This window comes from Marmota monax, unplaced genomic scaffold (assembly GCF_021218885.2).
Source record: "Marmota monax isolate L192 unplaced genomic scaffold, Marmota_monax_Labrador192_F-V1.1 WCK01_AAM20220418_F8-fsc00061, whole genome shotgun sequence".
Lineage (NCBI taxonomy): Eukaryota > Metazoa > Chordata > Mammalia > Rodentia > Sciuridae > Marmota > Marmota monax.
In genome coordinates this window covers 7,806,281-7,828,982 of record NW_026695230.1, presented here as the reverse complement: position 1 = coordinate 7,828,982, position 22,702 = coordinate 7,806,281, and the positions used below count along the sequence as shown (strand labels likewise).

The window sequence follows — 22,702 nt, the reverse complement described above, 5'->3', positions numbered from 1 at the left end:
AATTCCTGCCCTCCCCTCACATGATCTTCAGGACTTGAAGTTACCCAGGGCCCCTCTTCTTTGTCTCCCCAGGTAGCTATCTTGGGGAAGAAGTGGAAGACTGTCCCTCAACCCACCCGCTCTCCAGGTCCTCATGAGGCCTGTGACATCCTTACCAGGAACTGTGAGGCAGCGAACAGGCACAGGCTGCTCCTGACAGTGAGGGAGTGGCTCCCGGTGCCTTGAGGTGGTGGTTTCTGAGCTGGCTCTGAGGGTGGTGGGGGCGGTGGCATCTCTCTCTGCACACTGGGGAGCCCTTTGGCCTCGTCCAGCGCCTCCATCACTACCGGCTGGGGGAGACCTGTGCAAGGTGGGACACACAGGCCAATTACACCAGGCCCTGCCCGTGCACAGGGTTCTGCTGACCCACGGTGGACAGTTCCTTCTGGAGTTGCTGTGGCTTCCTCCCAATCCGGGATCAGTCAGCGTGGCTCCTCTTCCAGCAGTCACCCTCGATTAGCAAAGCAATATTCACCTACCTTCGTCAGAAAGAGCTAAGTGTGGGTGGACAAATTATTTCTCTTTTATTTCTCCAGTAACAGAGTTAAAATGGCAGGAGGTTTTTCAGAGTTAATATCGTTGTATTTACGCAGCTTCATTCTTTTCCATTTCTTAAGGAAACAAAAAACAACCACCTCAAACTCGATTAAAAAAGAAAGAAAGAAAGAAAAAAAAAGACACAGCATAACCAGGCCGTGACCCTGAACAACCCACCTACGCCTGCTCTCTGGAGTTTTGTTTTTCGTGGTCTGTGTCCTGACAGGGGCTGAAAGCTGGACTGTTAATATCACAGCCACGTGCCTCCCCTACCTTGGGACCCCCACACTGAGAGGGGGTGGGCAATCTGGGGGATGTAGAAGAAAATCTTGGTGTAGTAAGATCGATAGCACATGTTGGGGTTGAGCTCAGGGTCTGTCCGTGGTTGGTGTGGCCTCAGGAGAGTCACTTCCTTTTCGAATCTCAGTTTCCCCACCTGAAAAGTGGGGGATGGGCTCAACCCCTGTTTTTCTAATTGTGCTTTTCGGAGCTCCAGGGTTTCTTGGGTGCAGCAGGGGCTGTTACCAAGTGCCTGGAGTTCCTATGCCTGTGTCTCAGCATGGAAGCTATTCCTGTTCCCATTCCATATGCTGGGCTTCTGTTACGATGATTTCAACAGTTCTACCAACACATCCGACGACCACTGGCTACTCCAGTGCTATCCATCCTGGTGAGTCCACATGTTGGTCCCCACCCAAACTCATGTCTCAGTTTATCACCCAGAAGGGCAAGACCAACAAAACGGATGTGTACGGCTTGTTAGCTGGGATGGAGCTGCCCACACATCACTGTGCAGATGGGACAATGGACTTCTTTTCTGGTTGGGGTACAACAGAACCAGAGGAGACCAACACAGCTGTTTGTGCATATGCCTCCTCACTCATGCCACAAACACTTCCGGAGCCTCTTACAGCCCAGATCAACAGTGGAATACACAGCCCTGATCCTGGATACACCCGTGTGAACATAATAGGTTCCCCCTTTCCAGCTGGTTTCTCTTCTTTTTAAAAAGTTTGTTTTAACTAGTTATACATGACAGTCGAATGCACTTTGATACATCATATATAATGGAGTATAATATCTCATTCTTCTGGTTGTACATGATGTAGAATCACACTGGTCGTACAATTATGTATGTACATAGGGTAATAATGTCTGATTCATTCTACTATCCTTCCTACCCCATACCTCCTCCCGTCACTCCCCTCTACCTAATCTAAAGTAACTCTATTCTTCCCTAACCTTGCCCCCATTGTGAATTAGCATCCTTATATAAGAGAAAACATTCAGCTTTTGGTTTTTTGGGATTGGCTTACTTCACTTAGCATGATATTCTCCAACTTCATGCATTTACTGGCCAATGCCATAATTTCATTCTTCTTTAAGGCTGAGTAATAGTCTATCATTCATATATGTGTGTGTATATTATATATATTATATATGTAATATATATAATATATACTATATCTATATATCTATATAATTTTTTATCCATTCATCTGTTGAAGGGCACCTAGGTTGGTTCCATACTTTGGCTATTATGAATTGAGAGCTGCTATAAACATTGATGTGGCTACATCACTGTAGTATGCTGATTATAAGTCCTTTGGGTATAAACTGAGGAGTGAGATAGCTGGGTCAAACGGTGGTTCCATTCCAAGTTCTCTAAGGAATCTCCATACAAATTTTCATAATGATTGCTCCAATTTGCATTCCCACCAGCAAAGTATGAGTGTACCTTTTCCCCCACATCATCGCCAAAATTCATTGTTGTTTATATTCTTGATAATTGCCATTCTGATTGATTGTATTTCTTCTTCTGTGAAGTATCTGTTCAGTTCCTTAGCCTATTTATTGACTGGATTATTTATTGTTTTTGGTGTTAAGTTTTTTTGAATTCTTTATATATCCTGGAGATTAATGCTCTATCTGAGGTGTGTGTGGTAAAGATTTTCTCCTTTTCTTTATGCTCTCCCTTTCATATTATTGTTTCTTTTGTGGAGAAGTTTTTTAGTTTAAAATCTGTCCAATTTATTGATCCTTGATTTTACTTCTTGCACTTTAGGAATCTCATTAAGGAAGTCAGATTCTACACTCACATGGTGATGATCTGGGCCTACTTTTTCTTCTGTTAGGCCCAGGATCTCTGGTCTAGTGCCTAAGTCTTTGGTCCACTTTGAGTTGAGTTTCATGCAGGGTTAGGGGTTTAATTTCATTTTATTACATGTATTTCCAATTTTCCCAGTACCATTTATTAAATAGTCTATCTTTTTCTCCAGTGAATGTTTTTGGAATCTTTTTGTAGTATGAGATAACTGTATTTATGCAGGTTTGTCTCTGTGTCTTCTATTTTGTACCATTGGTCTATGTGTCTGTATTAGTGCCAATATCATGCTGATTTTGATACTATGGCTTTTTAGTACAGTTTAAGGTCTGGTATTGTGATACCTCCTTCTTTATTCTTATTGCTAAAGATTGCTTTGGCTATTCTGGGTTTTTAGTTTTTCCAAATGAATTTTATGATTGCTTTTTCTAGTTCTATGAAGAATGTTATTGGGATTTTAATTAGAATTTCATTAAATCTGTATAATGCTTTTGGTAGTATGGCCATTTTGACAATATTAATTCTGCCTATCCAGGAGCATGGGAGATCTTTCCATCTTCTAAGGTCTACTTCAATTTCTTTCTTTAGTGTTTTGTAATTTTCATTGTAGAGGTCTTTTATCTCTTTTGTTAGATTGAGTCCCAGGTATTTTATTTTTTGAAGCTATTGCAAATGGGGTAGTTTTTCTAATTTCTCTTTCAGTAGATTCATCACTGATGTATAGAAACACGTTTATGGGTGTTGATTTTATAACCTGCTTCTTTGCTGAACTCATTTAGGAGTTTTGAAAGTTTTCCTGGTGGAATATTTTGGCTCTTTGAAATATAGAATCATGTCATCAGAAAATAGTGATAGTTTAAGTTCTTCTTTTCCTATTTGTATCCCTTAAATTTCTTTCTCCTGTCTAATTCCCCTGGCTAGAGTTTCAAGGACAATGTTGAGTAGTAGCAGTAAAAGAGGGCATCCTTGTCTTGTTCCAGTTTTTAGAAAGAATTCTTTCAATTTTTCTCCTTTTAGAATGATGTTGGTCTTGGGTTTGGCATATATAGTTTTTATGAAGTTGAGGTATGTCCCTACTATCCCTAGTTTTTTCAGTGTTTTGTACATGAGGAGGTGCTATATTTTGTCAAATGTTTTTTTTTTTCTGAATCTACTGAGAAGATCATATATTCTTGTTTTTACGTCTATTGATGTGATTTATTAATTTATTGATTTCCATATGTTGAACCAACCTTTTATCCCTGGGATGAACCACACTTGATTGTGGTGCACTATCTTTTAAATATGGTTTTGTATGAAGTTTGCCAGAATTTTATAGAGAATTTTTGCATTTATGTTCATCAGGGATATTTTTCTTAAGTTTTCTTTCTTTGATGTGTCTTTGTCTGGTTTTGGTATCAGGGTGAGATTAGCCTCATAGAATGAGTTTGGAAGGACTCCCTCCTTTTCTATTTCATGGAATACTTTGAGGAGTATTGGTGTTAATCATTCTTTGAAGGTCTTATAGAACTTGGCTGATAATCCATCTGGTCCTGGGCTTTTCTTTATTGGTAGGCTTTTGATGGTGTTTTCTATTTCATTACTTGTAATTGATCTGTTTAAATCGTGTGTATCTTCCTGATTCAGTTTGGGTAGGTCATCTCTGAAATCTGTCGATGTCTTCAAGGTTTTCTATTTTATTGGAGTATAAATTTTCAAAATAGTTTCTAATTATCTTCTGTATTTCAGTCATGTCCATTGTGATATTTCCTTTTTCAACACATTTTTAAGTAATTTGAGTTTTCTCTCTTTTTCTCTTTGTTAGCATGGCTAGGGATTTATTTTTCCAAATAACCAATTTTGTATTATCAATTTTTTTTCAGTTGTTTCTTTTGTTTCAATTTCATTGATTTTAATTATTTCCTGTCTTCTACTGTTTTTTGGTGTTGATTTATATTTCTTTTTCTAGGGCTTTGAGTTGTAATGTTAGGTCATTTATTTGTTGACTTTTTATTCTTTTAATGAATGAGCTCAATGCAATGAACTTTCCTCTTAGCCCTGCCTTCAAGGTGTCCCAAAGATTTTGATATGTTGTACACTATTCTCATTTACCTCTAAGTATTTTTAAATTTCATCTCTGATTTCTTCATTTTCCATTCATCATTCAATAGTGTATTATTTAGTCTCCAGGTGTTAGAGAGTAGCTTTTATTTTTTATTCTATCATTGATTTCTAATTTTATTTCATTATGATCTGATAGGATGCAGTGTATTATCTCTATTTTTTTTTTGTATTTGCAAAGAGTTGCTTTAGGACATAAGATATGGTCTATTTTAGAGAAGGATCCATGTGCTGCTGAGAACAAAATATATTTGCTCATTGATGGATGAAATATTCTATATATGTTAAGTATAAATTATTGATTATATTATTTAGATCTAGAGTTTCTTTGTTTAGCTTTTGTTTGGAAGATCTATCCAGTGAAAGAGGTGTGTTAAAGTCACCCAGTATTATTGTGCTGTGATCTATTTAATTCTTGAAGTTGGGAAGGGTTTGTTTGATGTACGTAGATGCTTCATTGTTTGGGGCATAAATATTTATGATTGTTATGTCTTATTGATGTATAATTCCCTAAAGAAGTATGAAATGTCCTTCTTTGTCCCTTCTGATTAACTTGGGCTTGAAGTCTACTTTATCTGATATGAGGATAGAAACCCCTGCTTGTTTACATGATCCACACAATCTATATGTTTTTTCCCATTCTTTCACCCTCAGTCTATGGATGTCTTTGTTTATGAGGTGAGTCTCTTGGAGACAGCATATTGTTGGGTCTTATTTTTTGATCAAACTTGCCAATCTGTGTCTTTTGATTGATCAGTTTACGCCATTAATATTCAAGGTTATTATTGAGATATTATTTGTGCCCCAGTTGTTTTATTTTTGTTTTTTTAATTTGACTTAATTTATCCTTTGATTTGACTATTTTGACTATTCCTTTGGCATTGTTCCTCTCTTCGTTGGTTTTCACTTTTTTTTCCCTCACTTCTTCCTCATGCTTTCTGGTTGTGAGTTCTTTTAACTTCTGTTTATCATGGAAGGCTTTTATTTCATCTTCAAATCCGAAACAATTTTGCTGGACATAAAATTCTTGGTTGGCATCCGTTTTCTTTCAGAGCTTGAAATATATTATTCCAGGACCTTCTAGCTTTGAGGTTCTAGGTTGAGAAATCAGTTGAGATCCGAATTGGTTTCCCTCTATATGTAATTCATTTTTTTTCTTATGGCCTTTAAGATTTTATCTTTATTCTCTGTTAGTCATTCTCATTATAATGTGTCTTGGTGTGGGTCTGCTGCAATTTTGTACATTTGGGGTTCTACAGGCCTCTTGTATTTGATTTCCCATTTTATTCTTTAGATTTGGGAAATTTTCTGATATTACCATTAAAGATATCATGCATTTATTTGTTTTTTATCTCTGCTCCTTCATCACCTCGATAACTCTTAAAATTTGGTCTTTTCATGTTATCCCATAATTCTTGAATGTTCTGTTCATGTTTTTTTACCATCTTCTCTGCATGGTCAACTCTGTTTTCAAGATTATATATTTTTTCTTCATTGCCTGAAGTTCTGTCTTCCAAGTGGTCTAGTCTGTTGGTAATGCTTTCTATTGAATTTATAATTTGGTTTATTGATTCCTTCATTTCAAGGATTTCTGCTTGTTTTTTTTTTGTCACAATCTTTAACTCTTTATTGAACTGATCTTTCACTTCCTGGGTTTTTTCTTTGATTTCACTCCTTATATTATCCTTTACTTTGCAGATTAGTTTAACCATGTACATTCTAAACTCCTTCTCTGACATTTCTTCTACTGTGTTGTCAGTGGATTCTGTCTTTGGAGCATCTTGGTTTGTTTGGGGCACTTTATTCCCCTGTTTTTTTTTTCTTCATTTTATTCATGTGTTTTCCCATCTAGCAGTATGGATCTAAGGCAGCACAAATTCTACCCTGAAGACCTATAGTGTCCCTGAAGTTTCTAGCACCTTGCCTTCAAGGGGGGAGACCAACATTAATAGCATCCAATGTAAACCACACACAGCCCCAAACCCACGAGATCCTATCAAGACTTCCACAGTTTTCTCTCAACAAACAGAAATGACAAGTTCAATTACTGTGCACACTATATACAGCAAATTTGCTAAAAGGTTTCACAATCCCAAATGTTGGAGAAAGAGAGAACAGAAGTGGTGCAGGGCTTGATGTTCACGAGGAAGGAGGACAGAAGCCAGAAGCAAAAACTTATAGTAAGAGTGGAAGAGGAATTGACAGAGATTGACTGTTATTGAAGAAAAGATAGAGAATCCTTGAAAGCAGACAAGTGAGAGGAAAAATATATACAATAAAAAATTAAAAATATAAGCCTACACAACAAAACTGCAAAATACCATCCATACACCAGTCAACAAAATCATGCATGAAAACTACCTGGTCCCCAAAATAGTAGAAATGCTAGAGAAGAGATTTAAAAAATATTTAAAAACAAAACAAGCCAAAACAACAACAACAACAACAACAACCATCACCAAACCCTAAAACCAAAACCAAAAACCTCAATGGAAAACTGAACAATTGTTTGCTTCAGAGTTCAAAGTTCTCTCAGTCCTGACTGATTCTTCATGGGATCACCAGGCCCAGATGAGCCCATACAGACTCTGTCGCTATCCCACAGATCTGGATTTCAGATGTTCCAGTCTTGGCTACATTGCATTCCCAAAATCTCAATGCTGTTCCAATTTGCAGAGAGATCACCAAGGGATGTGCTCACATAGAAGAGCCACCCTGAAAAGAAGCTGCAAGATGGCAGTCACCAGCACTCCCAACAGGAAGACTCTAGGTGCAGCCAACCCTGCAGGCACTCTGACCCAGGACCTCCAGGTCCCAAAACTATGTCCCCAAACAGAGGCGGCTGTTCCCCAGATGGCAGTGGTGGCAAAGCGGCTGGCACTCTGACCCCCTGACCTCCAGGCGCTGGCTGGAGTCCCAAGATGGAGGTGGCCGCGTGAAACCAAACCTGCGGGAATACGGCTGTGGACCTCTGGGCAGCGGAGCGGGTCAGTGGCGGCGATCTTCGGCAGCAGCACTGGTTGGTGGTAATGGCGCCCGGAACAAAGACCTCCCTGTGACAGTAGGAGAGGTGTAGGAAGCAGTGTAGGCAGAGAGAAGACCTCTGGGCTATGATGGTGACCTCACAGAGAAAAGACCAAGTCTGGGACAGCAGTGTGGGGAGCAGAGGCGTTGGGGTGGCGATGTAGGCTGCAGCTGCGTGCCGTGCTGGGAGAAAAGACCTTCCTGCCATGGCGGCAGAGACAGTACGTCCTCGAGTGCGGCAGCGGTCTGTTGGCAGCGCTCCTGCCTGGTTCCTCTTCTGCTGTGCATCAGCTGTGGCCTTGTAGTTCCTCAGGTGAGTCTGTCCCTAGTGCTTTGTACATGCTATTCCTTTACCTGGAATATCCCTCCAACACTCTGCTTCCCTCCCTTGCCTACCCTACACCAAGGTAACTCCTATTCATCTGATGGATCTCAATCAAATGCCACCTGGAGTAGGTCCTGCCCTATCATGTACTAGCACCCCATGCCACTCCTTCAGAAGCACAATAGCCCTGAAGGTGTGGAGCTCTGTTCTGAGTGCTTTACATGCATTGAGGTATTTACTCTATGAGGCAGGCAGTGCCATCACCCCCATTCTACTGGACAGGAAGAGGAGGGGGAAACAGCAGCTAAGAAGTTCCATGCTTCTTAGATTGGGATGCATGTACCCCTGAGGGCAAAGCCACAGGATAAATGTCACTCATCTTCCTGAAGCATAAATTTGATTTGAAGCTTTGGGTGAGGGGAAAATACATTTTAATATCAAAACAAGTGCAGATACACCATAGTATAGGATATAGAATACCCAAGGTCACCTAGGTGGTAAGTAGCAGAGGTGGATTCAGTTTGAGGCAGTCAGATGGGCTCTGGGGTACATTATACTTGCCATGGTTTGTAAAATGATTTGTGGAATATCATATCCTCTACTTTCCTGGAAGTCCTGTGAGGGCGGGGGTGGTATTGGTTTTGCTCATCATGATTATCTACGGCATCTAGCACAAATCTTGGCATGAAAGTCTCCAGTAAATATTTATTAAACAAGGGTATGGTGATGGACAAGTGAGATCCTTAAAAAAAAAAAGTATGTTTTTAGTTGTAGGGGAATAGAATACCTTTTTTAAAAAATTTTTTAATATTTATTTTTCAGTTTTTGGTGGTCACCACATCTTTATTTTATTTTATGTGATGCCGAGGATCAAACCCAGCGCCCCGCACATGCCAGGTGAGCGCGTTACCGCTTGAGCCACATCCCCAGCCCAATACCTTTATTTTATTTATTTCTATATGGTGCTGAGGATCGAACCCAGGGTCCCATACATACTAGGCAAGCTCTCTACTTCTGAGCCATGATCCTAGCCACAGAGTGATATTCTTTTACTCAGTTTTCTTACCCTATAAAGGGGGATAATAATACATATTTTGAAAAGCTGTTACGAAGAGTTTAGAGACACAGATAAAACACCCACCATGGTTCCTGACATTTATGGTTTGCAGGTACCCAATCAATGGCAGATGATTAAAAATAACACAGAATGTTTGCCTTCAAAAGACTCCTAGTCTACTGGGTTAAACAAACCAGTAAATACATGTTTACCATACAATGCATTAAGTGATACATCTTAAGGGCTGGAGTCTAAGAGATGGGGCGGGCATCTACCCATGGAGGCTATACGGTTACTGACAACCTGTGCAGTCAGCTCACAGCAAGATGAGAGGGGGAAAAGCTGCTGCTAGAAGACAGATCATGTGGGAAGCCAAAAGTTTCCACCACTGATGATCAGGGGGTGGATTTCTCAAGGGCAAGGTCCTCACCCACACATTTGTCAGGGTCTTGGCCCCAGGTCACCTGGCTTCTATGCTGCAGCTCTGCAATGCACATGCTGTGGACCCTGGGCAATCCCTTCTTTTCCCTGGGTCTCAGTTTCCTTATCTGTAAAGAGAGGGGTGTGAAGTACAATGTGGTTCTTCTTATATGTTTCTACCATCTCAGAGGAGAGGAAATGTGGGCCTTTGAGGAATAACAACAAGCACACAGAATTTTTGACTTTGCTGCTTTGTTTTAAAATCCACGGGTGCTTTATATCCTATTCTATGGTGTATCTGCACTCATTTTGATATTAAAATTTTTTCCCCTTACCCAAATCTTCAGATCAAATTTATGCTTCAGGAAGATGAGTGACATTTACCTTGTGGCTTTGCCCTCAGGGGTACATGCACCCCAGTCTGAGAAGCATGGAACTTGCCTGAAATAAAATATCATGCAGCCATTATAAATGACTGTGTTGATGAATATTTAATAACACAGAAATTTTGAAAGTATGAAGTTAGAAAGGCAAGGTTATAAAACCGTATGACCTCACTGGATTTGAAAATTAAGAAAGTATAAATGTGTCTATTCAAAAATGGAGGATACCTGATGTAAGATGAGAGATCTGGGGCTAGGGATGTGGCTCAATGATGGAGTGTTTGCCTAGCATTCTCAAAGTCCTAGGTTCAATTCCCAGGACTGGGGAAAAGGGGGAAAAAAAGGGAGCTCAAGTCTGTAGAGCATGGAGAACAGTGAACAGTGAATGCATGCACATAGTAAGTGCTTAATAAATGTTGCTCAAGGTAAACTGGAAGAATATAAGGCAGGTGTTAACAGTATTTTTGTGGGGGAGATGAGATTAGAGGTGATTTAATTTGTATATTCTAATTTCCTCCAATAAATATATATAAACACACACATACTTGTAGTGAGAGAAAATATTTTTTAAAAAGAGATGAAAGTTCCTAGTTTAGGTATCACGACATCTAGTTAGAATTTCCCAGGTTTCAGGTCCTGACTCCCATATGTCATATCTAAATGCATGCAATGGGACATTAGAGATCGATAGAGTGTGCACAGCTGTGTGACCCACCCAGCAGAGCAGTCACTCAGAAAGCAAGCCCCTCTGAGAATGTGATTGTCACTTTTGCATATAAAAGATGGCAGGTTAACTGCCTTGCACATATGGGGGTGTGAGAGAAAATGTAGGCTGATGGGGCCCTGTATGCAGATCTGAGATAAGGGGAGGCTTTTTAATTCTTGTTTTTAAATCACTGGGTACCAGGCAGTCCTGAGGGCCTGATAAATCTAAGTGATGAGTATTGACTGGGTACCTGATAGAGGCACATTTTTCAGAGCAGTTTATTTAAAAGTATACAGGAAGATACATTTTCAAACCCATACTATATTCTGCATGTAATCTGGGGGATCCACAGACCTCAGGTTAAGATTCACTGATCTCAGGAATAGGCAGTGGGGGGTCTGTTATGGAAAGTGATGGCAGATTTAGGGGTAGAGAACTGAACGAGGAACATGTCTCTTTGATTTTAGTCTCTGCTTCTTTGTGCAGGAGTCCAACACACATTTATTGAACATCAACTATATGCCAAGCACCGGGAAAACAAAGATTCACTTTTACTCTATTTAGGAAGTATTTGCTGTATACCTACTTTGCCAAGCCCTGGTCTAGGTTCTGGGAGTTCAGCAGTGAACAAAGTGGTCCTGACTGCATGGACCACTGTCCTGCTCCTAGCGATGATGTCAGCTCTTCTCCTTGCCCTGCCCTCCCTTCCACTCACTATCTTATTCGGGGGGATGATAACGCCATCTCATCTCACTGTGCTGTTCCCAAAGCACTTCCGTGCACACAGTTGCATTTGCTTTCCTCAGCAGCCCTATGAGGTAGACATTATCATCATCAGCCCGTTTTGTCAGTGAGAGGCGGCTGCTTGTGTCAAGGGCTGGCTTTTCAATAGTTCACAGCGAGGTAGCTGCTTTGCCACGCATGAAACTCTGACTCAGAGGCAGCTTGCTGACAAGCGATTTAATATCAGGCTTGCCTCTTGCACAGGGTGAAGGGGATTTTCCAGGCAAGGAAATCGAGGCTTAGAGAAGTCAAATGCCTTGGTCCAAGTGAGTGCAGACCCTGAGATTCCAGACCAAGTGATGGTTCCATTTTGCCATACCCCTTCTCAGGAAGGGGTCACTGCAACAATGGCAGGGAGGATGGGGAGAGTCTGAGAGGGAGGGAAGGAGGCCATTTCTGTGGAAACCTTGAACCCTAACCAGCTGCCTGGGGCTGCTGTGCAGTTTTTGTGTTTGATATCTGGCTAACAGGTCCTCTGAGGCCAAATGGTATGGAGTACTGGAAAGAAGCTCAGCACCCCAGCTCAAAGCTCCAGGGATCCTGGGTAGGGCATTCAGGCAAATGGCCTTCAGATGTCACCTGAGGCACAGAGGAACACTATGATCCCTCTCTTGTCACCCAGCTCCCAAATCCACCTGCTACTCTGCAGCTACTCTGCCACAGGGCTGTTGCCACTTGAGCTGGAGAACTGTACTGTGGCTGTTCTGTCATGACTCATTCTTCAAGCTCTGGGCAGCCAGCCTACCGGAACTAGAGTGGAAGGCTGGCTCAGCCTGTTCCTGTTTACATGAGAAGGGAGTTTCTGTCCCATTCAGCTTTTCTTCCTTCCCAGTGTGGCCGAGAGTGACCTACCAGCTAAGCCCACACAGTCACAGGGGACCCTGCCCGAAAGAACATCTCACTCAGTCCTGCCAGAGCTCTCAGAATTGCTGTCAGAGCTTGACTCGCCCTGAGGGTTTTCTTGTCCAGTCTGCCAATTTCTCAAGTGGCGAAATTGAGGCCCAGAGAGGGGAAGTGGCTTGCCCAAGGTCAATGGCTGGAGAATGTAAGAGCCTGGACATTGGCTGCTACCACAACCACCACGGCTAACAGTTTCGAATACTTGCCACCTGCTGGTGCAGCTCCCAGCGTTTTACACGTATTAACACTTCCAATCCTCAAAATAACCCAAGAAACACTGATGTACTTATTCTTAGTTTTAGAGATGAAGAAACTGAGGCCTAGGGGAGTTAAGTCCCCTGGCCAAGGTCTGCTAATCAATGGGTATAAACGGAGACTAGAACCCAGGCAGTCTGCCTCCAGAGCCCACCCTTTCAGCCAACACACTAGATGTGACTCCTCTTTGAGGCTAGGAACAGGCCCTCTGCTTTCCATACCATCTTCAAGAACTCTTCAACATCCGGCATGGATTTATTTCAGATGTCATGGTGTTCAAAATACCTTCATTAGACATTGTCTCCTCTTGATTACAAGATGACTGCTCCTACTTCTTGTGGGGATAAAGGGGAGTGGGGAAGAGGTGAGGTAACCTTGGCCAATTTCTAACAGCTTCCACCTGTGGAGGATTAACTGGAGGGGTGGCTCTGTTAGGTTCTCACTCTGCCTACTCTGAGCCAGGTGCCCTGTGAGTCTTGTGCCATTCAATGCTATTCACAGCGAGGATATGGGTTGACATTATTGTCCACAGCTTACATGTGGAGTCACAGAGGCATAGAGAGCTTAAGTGATTTCCAGGGCCAGAGAGCCAGGAAGTGACAGAATTGGGATTTAAATTCAGGTCATTGGGCCTTCATATTTAATGATTTTTCTCTTATTCCAAGAAAGGTCTGGAAACTCATACAAGGGATGAGTTGGGACAGGTATGCCTACCTTGTTTTGAGTTTTGCCCTGAATGCAGAATCAAGCCAGGTGCTTTGGGAGGTGCTGAGAAAGGCCACTGGGTAGAAGGGTCTAGAAGGAATAGGTCCAATCAGCTATTTCTGCCATCATAATATCACACTGTCAGCAGTGCCTTGAGCTCTGAGAGGGAGAGCCTGGCCTTGTTGGGCATGGCTGTGGTCTCTGTCCTCACTGGGAGTCTGGAGTGGAGATGCCCCATTTTCTGCTGGCTTTTGAGGTGTATAGCAGGCATACTAGGGGGCAGAGGTTAGGTGGAAGTGAGAGGGTAGAGTTGCCCAAGCATGCCTTTATTATTCGTAGACATGTCTGGTGTCTAACTGGCATGACTCCTAGAAGGCACAACAGCCCTGGCAAAGAAAATTTCTAGCTGCTCCCAGCAAAGGTAAACAAATGATGGATTTGGGGTTCTGGGAGTTCATATGGGCTCCCCACAACTCCTCCACCCATCAGTCCTGCTAACCAGTGAGTAGTAAGACCAAGAGATCCACAGAAGGGGTAGAAAGATGACAAGGGTCTGGGCTGGCAGTGAGACTGTCTTGGCTGGAAAGCTGGCTGGGGTGGGGTGGGAAACAGAGGCATTTAGAGGATTCTGAACTATTATGTGGGTGCTCACCATTTATCAGCTACCTGACTTGGGAGGTTTTTTAATTCCTGTGATGGTCTCCCAATGTGTCAAATCTTCAATATTACTTCCATCAATAGGTACAGTCGTGTTCTCCACCCTGGCTGATCTCTCTGAAGAAGGGAATGTGGAAGATGTGGTATCACAGGACTGTGAGGACAGGTTAGAAAAGCCCATGTGGCCTTTTCTGGGTACCCTGGGGCTGCCTGGTGGAGAGGGGGTTTTTCATAGACTGATGTAAGTATTGACTCATTTAACCCTTACAACAATGGTTTGATATAAAAAACAGAACTGTCTTTTAAAGATAGGAAAAGAGAAGTGTGAGAGTACGTGACTTTCCCAAGGCCATCACAACTTATGGAAGATCCAAGACTTGGAGCGAGGCCATCTGGCTCCAGCACCTTTCCTCTTACTAGACTCTGGGCTGCCTGCCCTGCACTGGGCCTCCACTACTGCTTCCTCCTCCCTGCTGGGGGAAGTCTGCCTGAGAAGGAGCTTCAACCCTTTCCAGGACAGAGAGGGCAGGAGCCATCCCAGAATGTGTGTTGGGGGGCACAGGGACAGGCCTTTTCCCTTGGCATAGTCCATCACAACCTGGATGGGGGGCTTTTTTGGAGAGAGAAGCATAGAAAGGTAGGACTGGGATCAAGACCATGGGAGGAGAGGTCTGGGAACAAAGGGCATGCACCCACTGCTTGGTCTGATTGGGAGCAGGGACAGACCACCATTTGCAGACATCAGAGAAGCTATGTGAGGGAAGGCGGCACATTGTGGGCAAGAATGGCACCTGTGCCTGGAAGCTCAAGGCAGGCAGATTTCTGGCAACTTGAACTAGCTCTGGCCAAGAGTACCTATTGACCCTACAAGTTCCACTGCAGCTCTTCCTGCCCCCACCCCCAGTGGCCTTTTTTCCAGGCAGGTAGCTTCCTGTAGTGGCTTGCAGTCAAGTCCTACATTCTGTCTGAGTCCCAACTTTGCTCTCTTACTACATATATGACCTTGGGTAAGTGGCAACCTCTCCGAACCTCAGTCTTGCCTCTGGAGAAAGAGATGTGCTAAAACTTCTCTCATAGGAATTTCAAGATACCATGAGGTGAACTATACAGAATGCTTATTAGCCTGGTGCCTGGCATATGGTGAATGTTCAATAAATGGCAGCCAGAGATGAGAGGGGAAGGGGAGAGAGGGAGAGGCCATAGTGAGGATTTCCCTTTCATATGCCAGGTGAGCTCCCAGGAAGACAACGGGTGCCGCACCTGGATGTGGGCAGAGGCTTTGAGGCTGCTGGCTGGGACTGGGGTCTGAGGAGGAAGTGGGCATGAACTAGGGGTGGGGGAGGCAGGGCAGCTTTGTCTCTGTCAGTTAATTAAATCCGGAATGCTAACAAGCTTTCAAAACAAAATGCGACTCAAGTACTCTTTGCATGGGATATAAAAAACAAAACAAAACAAAACAAAACAAAAAAACGGTTCTATGAAATTGCAAACAGCTTTGTTGCTGCAAACAAAGGCCCAGTTCTTTGTACCTTTCTGGCGTGGAGGCCCAAAAAGTACAAGGGTGAAAAGGGTCAATGAAACTCGGAGGGTGCACCCCTGCCACAGCTGCCCACGCAAAGAACTGAAAGAACCCACAGGTCCTGGGGCAATCGAGTACCAGAGGCCCCCAGTGCCTGAGACTTAAGCACAATTGTATGGAAAGGACAGGAAGACTTTAGACAGCATCTTGTTTTACCCTCCCATTTCACAGATGAGGAAACTTAGGTCTAGAGAGTAAGAGGCAGAATCAGGATTGGTAAGTCTTTAACCATCTTGTTCAACCTTTTCAATATGAAGCTAGCATAGGGTGTTTTAACAGGGGCTGTCTGTGGGTGTCTAGAAGATCTGAGGCCTGAGGCCCTGTGGCAGTGGGAGCTGGCTCCTACCTTGGGGTTCTTTGGTGGGTCCTATTAAATGCTGTCAGAATTATAGGAAAGTACAGGTGATAGCAGTAGAACAAAAGCAGCCCAAGATGTCCCCCTGACAGTAGTACCAACAAATTCCATGTCACCTGGAGTCATCATATATGGCTCTTGGTAACCCAAAGACTCACAATGCACTTGCAAGGTAGCAAGAGGCCTGAGGGCTCTTTGATCAAGCTGCATGTTCCCCGGCATCTTACTGCCTGTAGGCCTTCCAGGCCTTCTTTAAAGTCAAAGAGTTGGTCTTTAGGAGACTTTCCAGCTCTAAAAACCAACTTCTGGGGGCTGGGGTTGTGGCTCAAAGGAAAAGTGCTTGCCTAGCATGCGCAAGGCACTGAGTTCGATCTTCAGTACCACATAAAAATTAAATAAAGGTATTATGTCCACCTACAATTAAAGAATAAATGTTTAAAAAAAAATAAAAAACAACTGCTGTTTTAAAAAAATCTGCCTCCCTTGATTTAGTTTAATTTAATGGCTTCCCTTTGATCTTAGGATAAAGACCAAAATCTTGTCATAGCCAAAAAGAAGGGACTAGCATCCTCTGGCATGCTAGTCCCATTTGTCTCCCCAGACTCCTCCATGACACCTTCCTCCTGGTTGTCTCTGCTCTAGCTTCTTCCAGATCCTCTGCTGGAACTAGTTTGAAACTAGTAGTTCTACCCCAGAGTATAAACATCGAAGAAATTTTCATATGGTGCCTAAATGAGTATGCAAATCAACGTTTCCTGCAGTGGAGGCATCTGCAAGCCCATTGCTCTGGTAAGCGAGGTGTTCAGGGACATACTGTGGAGCACTTGCAGCCCTTAGGAGCAAAGGATCAAAGTTCTATGGAAGGAGCTTAGGAGCACTCAGTACTGAGTGACAGCAATGAGATTTCATACCATGCACATGATTTTCAATTTGCAATGGAGTTATGATGGGCCCACAAAATCCACTGTAAGTTGAAAACATGGAAAGTAGAAATGGATTTAATGAATCTATTCTACTAAACATCAAGCCTGGCAACACTGCAGACTCTCAGTTGTTTACTCTTGTGATCTTGAGGCTGACTGGGAGCTGTGGCTTGTTGCTGCCACCCAGCATTGCATTATAATGAATATCACACTGTGTATTGCTAGCACAGGTCAAGATCAAAATTCAAAATGTGAAGTTTGGTTTCTACTGAGTGCATATTTCTTCTGCATCATCTCAGGTCAAAAAAACTGTAAGTTCCATGACTGTAAGTCAGGGACCCTGTATTCAATACACACACTTAAAAATATAAGACAAAAACCATTGCCACCCATCCTGTAAGAGCACAGAGAAACAAAAATGCACATTCAACACGTGAAGTATGCAGAGAAGGGCATAGCAGTGGCAGATAAACAGGATAAATAAGGGAGGGAAACCCAAGCGGTGAACCACTGAAGATGCACAGAGTACCACACACAAGACTTGGGCCAACAATGCTCAGAAAGCTCTCAATAAACCCCTCCCCCTCCCCAAGGAAACCCGAAACAAAGCCAGTGAGTTGGAAGTTGGGCCAATGTCCAAAGGGAAAGAAAGAACAGAAGCTGAAGGCCTTTCATCCTGTCTGAACCAGGAACTGGGAGAGCTGGAGAGAGGCCCGGGCTGCTTGGGAATCAACACTCCCAGAAGGGGAAACCTTCATGGATTTAGCTGCAGCACAGCTGACTGTCAAGAAGCCCCTGAATCTCCTCTTCCCTGAGCTGGTTCACCTACATACCATCTGAGTCATTTTGTGGATCTCTAAAGGGAGAGGGAATTCCCTGCCTTGATGGCTGACCCCACAGATGCCCCCATAGGATTCCCAGCACCTATTAAGATCCCTGGGTTGGGTTAGTTCCAGGTTTTGGGGCTGCCAACAGAGCAACCCAACCCAAAGGGAGATGACTTACCCCAGAGGGAACCTTCCCTACAAACTACCACTTTGGCTTAGCTTTAGTAATTTTAATTAGTATTCTGGAGTGACCAATTTTTTTTTTTTAATTTTAAATGATTTTAGAAAATGGTATTTTATTTTTGTATTTTTCTCTTTGTGGTTGACTTTCCAACTATAGACTATTATGTATGTAGGCATATCCTAAGAATATGTCTCTTTAGGGGTTCAACTTTTAAGCAATATGTAGACAGTCTCCAATGATCCCTACCTTCTGGTATTCACAACCTTCTGCAACCTCTCCAACATGGTACCAGAGCACACAACAGAAATGAAGAAATACCACTTCTAATGTTAGGGTAGAAGAGACAGTGACTTCTATCTTAGAGTCTCCCATGCTCTCTTGAATCTCTCACTCTTGAGATTCAAGAACAGCTGCCTTCTTGGGTGGTCATTCAAGTAGCTTATGGAGGGGACTGTCTGGACAGGAACTTAAGACCTCTGGCCAATTGGCTACAAGGAACTGAAGCATCCTAACAGCTCGTGAATGAGGTAGGAAGAGGATGTTCACTCCCAGACAAGTTTTGGGATTACTAGAGCAATCGTCCATTACCTGAGATGTTTGGAGAGACTCAGCCAGAATCACATGGCTAAGCCCTTCCTGGATTCCTGATTTAGGAACTGTGTGAGATAGTAAATATCATTTTAAGCTGCAAAGTTTTGGGGTAATTTGCCTTGTGGCAAAATATAACTAATGCAAAAACAGCGTTATGCCTTTCTTTGGCTAATGTGAATTTTCCTTACAGGCTGGACTCCTATTGGAGAGAAGCAGGCCTAAGAGGCTGAGTGTGACCATGGTTGGTCTTGCTGCTGGATGCCAGGATCAACAGGGTGGGCTCCTCGGATTGGCAGAGGGTGGCACTGGGCTGGGTAGGGGACAAAAGCACAATTCTAAATGGTCTTGTCTGTGGTGGAGAAATGGTCTATCTTAAGCTAGGTGATGTTCAACAGGGATGTGGGCAAAAAGATCATCTTTTTAAAGGTCTAACACAGTTAGTCACAGCCCACGTGGGGCTGACAGAAGTTTAGAGATCTATAGTGGTTTGTGCAAGATTCCAAGCTCAAAAAGCACAGAACCTAAATTCATTCACAGCCAGGCCTTCTAAATCCAACAATTAGAAACCATAAAAAATGACATGTGAAAAGACTTCATGGTTTACAAACCCCCATTCACATGCATCATCTCATTGAACTCTCAAACGGCCACGAAAAGACGGCTTTTCCCATTTCTCCACAAAGATGTCTGTTGGGAAGGCTGGAGAAGTATAGAGTACAGGGCTTGCCCAAACCCATCTATGAGACATGATGCCTAGGCCTGGGCCCTTGGAGCCTGATGCCCAATACCAGGGCAGGCCCACCAGGACGATGGCTCCTGTCCTGGCCTCACACTTTGAAGGGCCCTGCTTCAATCCTCCACCAGGCATCCTCCACACAGGTGAGGAGTCCACGGAGCCAGGAGGACGTTTCCCCTTTTATTTATTTCCCCTCAAATTCCCTGCCCACACTTCCTAAACCTGATTCCAGGGACTGAGGCCCCTTTTTTTCCGATGTCTTTGTGAGGGTCCTCCATGCTGCTGTGTGCATCCCCAGGTTGCTAAGGTGACTGCTTGCAGGAGGTGTGTTTGGAGCTCAGTTGTGCGAGTCAGGGTTCCTAACCACATAATGCAAATGAGGTGATTAACCAGCCCTTAAGCTTTTTGGGGGAAGGAGGTGGGGGGACCCTGGATTGAACCCAGGGTCACTTTACCACTGAACTACATCCCCAGTCCTATTTATTTATTTAATTTTGAGACAAGGTCTAAGTGGCTTAGGACCTTACCAAGTTGCTGGCCTTGAACCTGCAATCCTCCTGCCTCAGCCTCCTGAGCCGCTGGATTATATGTGTGTACCTATACCTAGTCCAGTGTTTTTTAGCAAGTTTCTAAAGACATGATCCTGGACCTACCCATCCTCTCAGCCACTTCTTTCAGAAAGCCTTCCTTGGCTCACTAAGCTAGGTCTGCATTACTACTGCAGCCTTCCAAGACATCTTGTATTCTTTGAGAGCTTGTGGGGAACATACCTGCTTGCTTCCCTGTATCACCAGTGCCTGGCAAGCACTGGGCCTGGAGTGGATGGCTAATAAATTTGAGTTCATAAAAGGGTCTCAGGCTGCCTTTTCATTTGCCCTTATTGGTTTCTGGTGCAAAACCTCATCAGTGGCAAGGCGGAATGGCTGAGAAAGCTATGACCTTGTCCTTTCTGCTGTTCAAAGGGACTCACGGTGGGATCAGAAGAGCAAAGCTGTCCTCCTCCAGGTCTCCATTTACTTCATAAAGTGGCATCCGGGATGGGGTGGAGGCCTCTTACTGAGATCAAGACCTCATCCCTGCACTCAAGGAGAGTCCTCTAAATATTCATAATGATACAGACTGAGAACTGTGCTGGGCTGGTCTGTAGTCAGCCTTCAAGACACCATGATTTAAGGTGGAGAGTGGAGCCTAGAGTCATTAGCCCAAGAGATCAGCTGTTCCTACTAAAAGGGCAATGCCCTACTCAGGTCTTCAGCATATACTCAAAACCTGGCATAAACCCAACTGATTGTGATTCACTTAAATCTCAGGACATAACTCCAGCCAGCTTCTAGCTGTAAAGGGCCCTGGGAGTACCTTGCTCTTAAGAGCAGTGTTGTCTTTAGACTTGAACCCTGAACTCCCTTTTCTCTGGCCATGCCACTCCCTACAGTGAGAAGTTCACAGGCTCAGGAGATGTGCTCACCTGGAGTCTATGACCACCTAGTGTTCATACCCTCATTCTAGGCTGTACTACTAGAATTCCAGAGTTCCCTGATCAGATGACCCTTTGCTTGCAGGGGTCTTTCCCTCATAACATCTTTCTGAGGGGAGACATTGACTTGTGCTTCAGTATTTTTAGATTTGATGGGTGGCTATTGGGGGGGTTGTGGGCCATGCCTGAACCCATAAACGGATATACCCACATGCATGCAAGGACGCCTTTGCCTTTGCCGTGCAGGATTGAGCACCACTAGGAGCCTTGTTATTTATCTGGCCCTAGTCCCTGCAAATGGCAGGAGCCAGCCTGTCCTGAGTCTGCCCGCTGAAGGCACTGAAAGCAAGACTTGATAAGGTTCTCCATTCCATGTCCTGGCCATGGCTGGCACCTACTATTGTCTACCTCCTTCTCCTCCCTTGGATCCCCAAGGAAGCTGATGGGTCCCAAGCTAGGTGAGGAGCAGAGGCCCCTGCATCAGCGGTGTTGCTTGCTTTCTTGTGAATGTGAACACCTACACACAGAAGAGGGGGAGTGTGAGTGTGAATGTACCCAAGTGTTTGGGTGACTGTGAGCAAGGAAAGTGAGCAAGTGAGGGAGAGTGAAAGAGAAGAAAAGGAAGGTGAGCATGTGAAGAGTGTGTATGTGAGGGAGAAGAGAAGTGTATGTGTGTGCAGGTGTATGAGGCATGGAAGGCAACCCAGTTCACACCAAGTGCCTGCAACAGTACCTGGGAAACGTGTATGACTGAGGGTCTGGGAAAAGACAGAGAATGCAAAGCAGAGGAGGGTGCCTTCGGATCTTCATGCATGTGAGGGAGACGGGGTGCGGGGTCAGTCATGGGGGGTGAGAGAGAGATTCAAATTGGAATGAGAGCTAGCACAGCTGTCCATCACAGGAAGCCTGCAAGGTGGAAGCAGGCGGATGGGGTGGTGGCGGCGGAGGGAGCTGAGGGTGTAAGAGGAAGACATGCAGGTGTGTGTCCTTTGGAGGTGCGTGTCCACCCCCACAGGACTCTGTGAGGCAGAGGCAGGCCACGTGCCTGGATGACTACGCGTGGGTATGTGCCACGTGTGTACGTGAGCGTGCAGCTGTGTCAGTGAGAGCGAATGTGAGTTTGGGGCCCATGTGGAGATCCCCGGACAAGCCATTCTGCAGCAGCTCGGGCTGTCTAGGTTGCTGGCCATGCCCCAGGGGGTTTCTATTTCAGGAAGCTCAATCAGAGAGACTTATACTACCTGCCTGATGCTTGCTCAGGTCTGGGTGACCATGGTTGGGAGTGCTGACCATGTTGCCCTGCCCAGAGGTGTGTGTGGGAATGAATGAGTCACCCAGGCATGGCTGGCCCTGGTTCTGCCTTCTTCTTACCCAGCAGGGAAGACAGTGGGGAGGGGGAGAGAGCACTCAAGAGCTGTATTTTACACCATCATTATGCAATTGCGTGCTGTGTCCGTGCATTTTTCTGAAGGCTCAGCACCCCGACTCTCTTAGCCTATGTACCTCCAATCCATTTGCGTCCAAGTTACAGTTTAGATCAGCGGCTCTGCCTCACAAACATTTTTGGCAGTCTTCTCCATACCAGGCTTGGGTCCACAAATTTATGATGCCAAGCCACCCCCAGTCCTTTCCCATCCTGTCTTCCTGGCTTTAATTTTCTCTACAGCACTTATGCCTATTTATCATATTATCTATTTTACTTTTTGTCTATCTTTCCCTTAATAGCAAATGCCTATACAGTGCTTGCTCTGTGCCAGGCCCTGTTCTAAACTCTCTATTGATTCACTGATTCTCCAACAATTCTAGACAGCAGTGATTATTATTCCTGCCATTTTGCAGATGGAAGGGCCTGAGAGGGAAAATAGCTTGTCCAGGATCATTCTCCCCATAAGTGACAGAGCCAAGTTTGGGTCTGGAGTTCCTAATCTTACCCAGCACAAAATATTGTCCTGTGAAGGTGGGGAATTTTCTCCGTTTTGGTTCACAGTTGAAACTTCAGTGGTTAGTAATAGTGCGTGGCACATGTAGGTGCTCAATT

General features: G+C 44.1%; 1 protein-coding gene and 1 long non-coding RNA gene across 6 annotated transcripts in view; one reads left to right on the top strand and one right to left on the bottom strand.

Annotated features, from left to right (window-relative positions):
• Ptpn5 (protein tyrosine phosphatase non-receptor type 5) overlaps window positions 1-22,702 on the bottom strand; it is a 60,373-nt gene that overhangs the window by 13,729 nt on the left and 23,942 nt on the right. For all 4 annotated transcript variants that reach the window (XM_058577031.1, XM_058577033.1, XM_058577032.1 and 1 more), the window contains one exon: window positions 156-340. In XM_058577031.1, coding sequence (XP_058433014.1) covers window positions 156-340 — 185 coding nt within the window. The remainder of the gene's footprint in view (window positions 1-155; window positions 341-22,702) is intronic.
• LOC124088435 (uncharacterized) overlaps window positions 1-22,702 on the top strand; it is a 44,496-nt gene that overhangs the window by 20,149 nt on the left and 1,645 nt on the right. The window contains exons 3-8 of one of the 2 annotated variants that reach the window (XR_009226156.1): window positions 77-539; window positions 657-8,117; window positions 8,952-9,026; window positions 14,080-14,161; window positions 16,572-16,718; window positions 18,645-18,729. This is a non-coding gene — a long non-coding RNA (uncharacterized LOC124088435). Of the gene's footprint in view, window positions 1-76; window positions 8,118-8,951; window positions 9,027-14,079; window positions 14,162-16,571; window positions 16,719-18,644; window positions 18,730-22,702 lie in introns of both variants that reach the window. The other variant, XR_009226155.1, reaches the window with a different exon arrangement.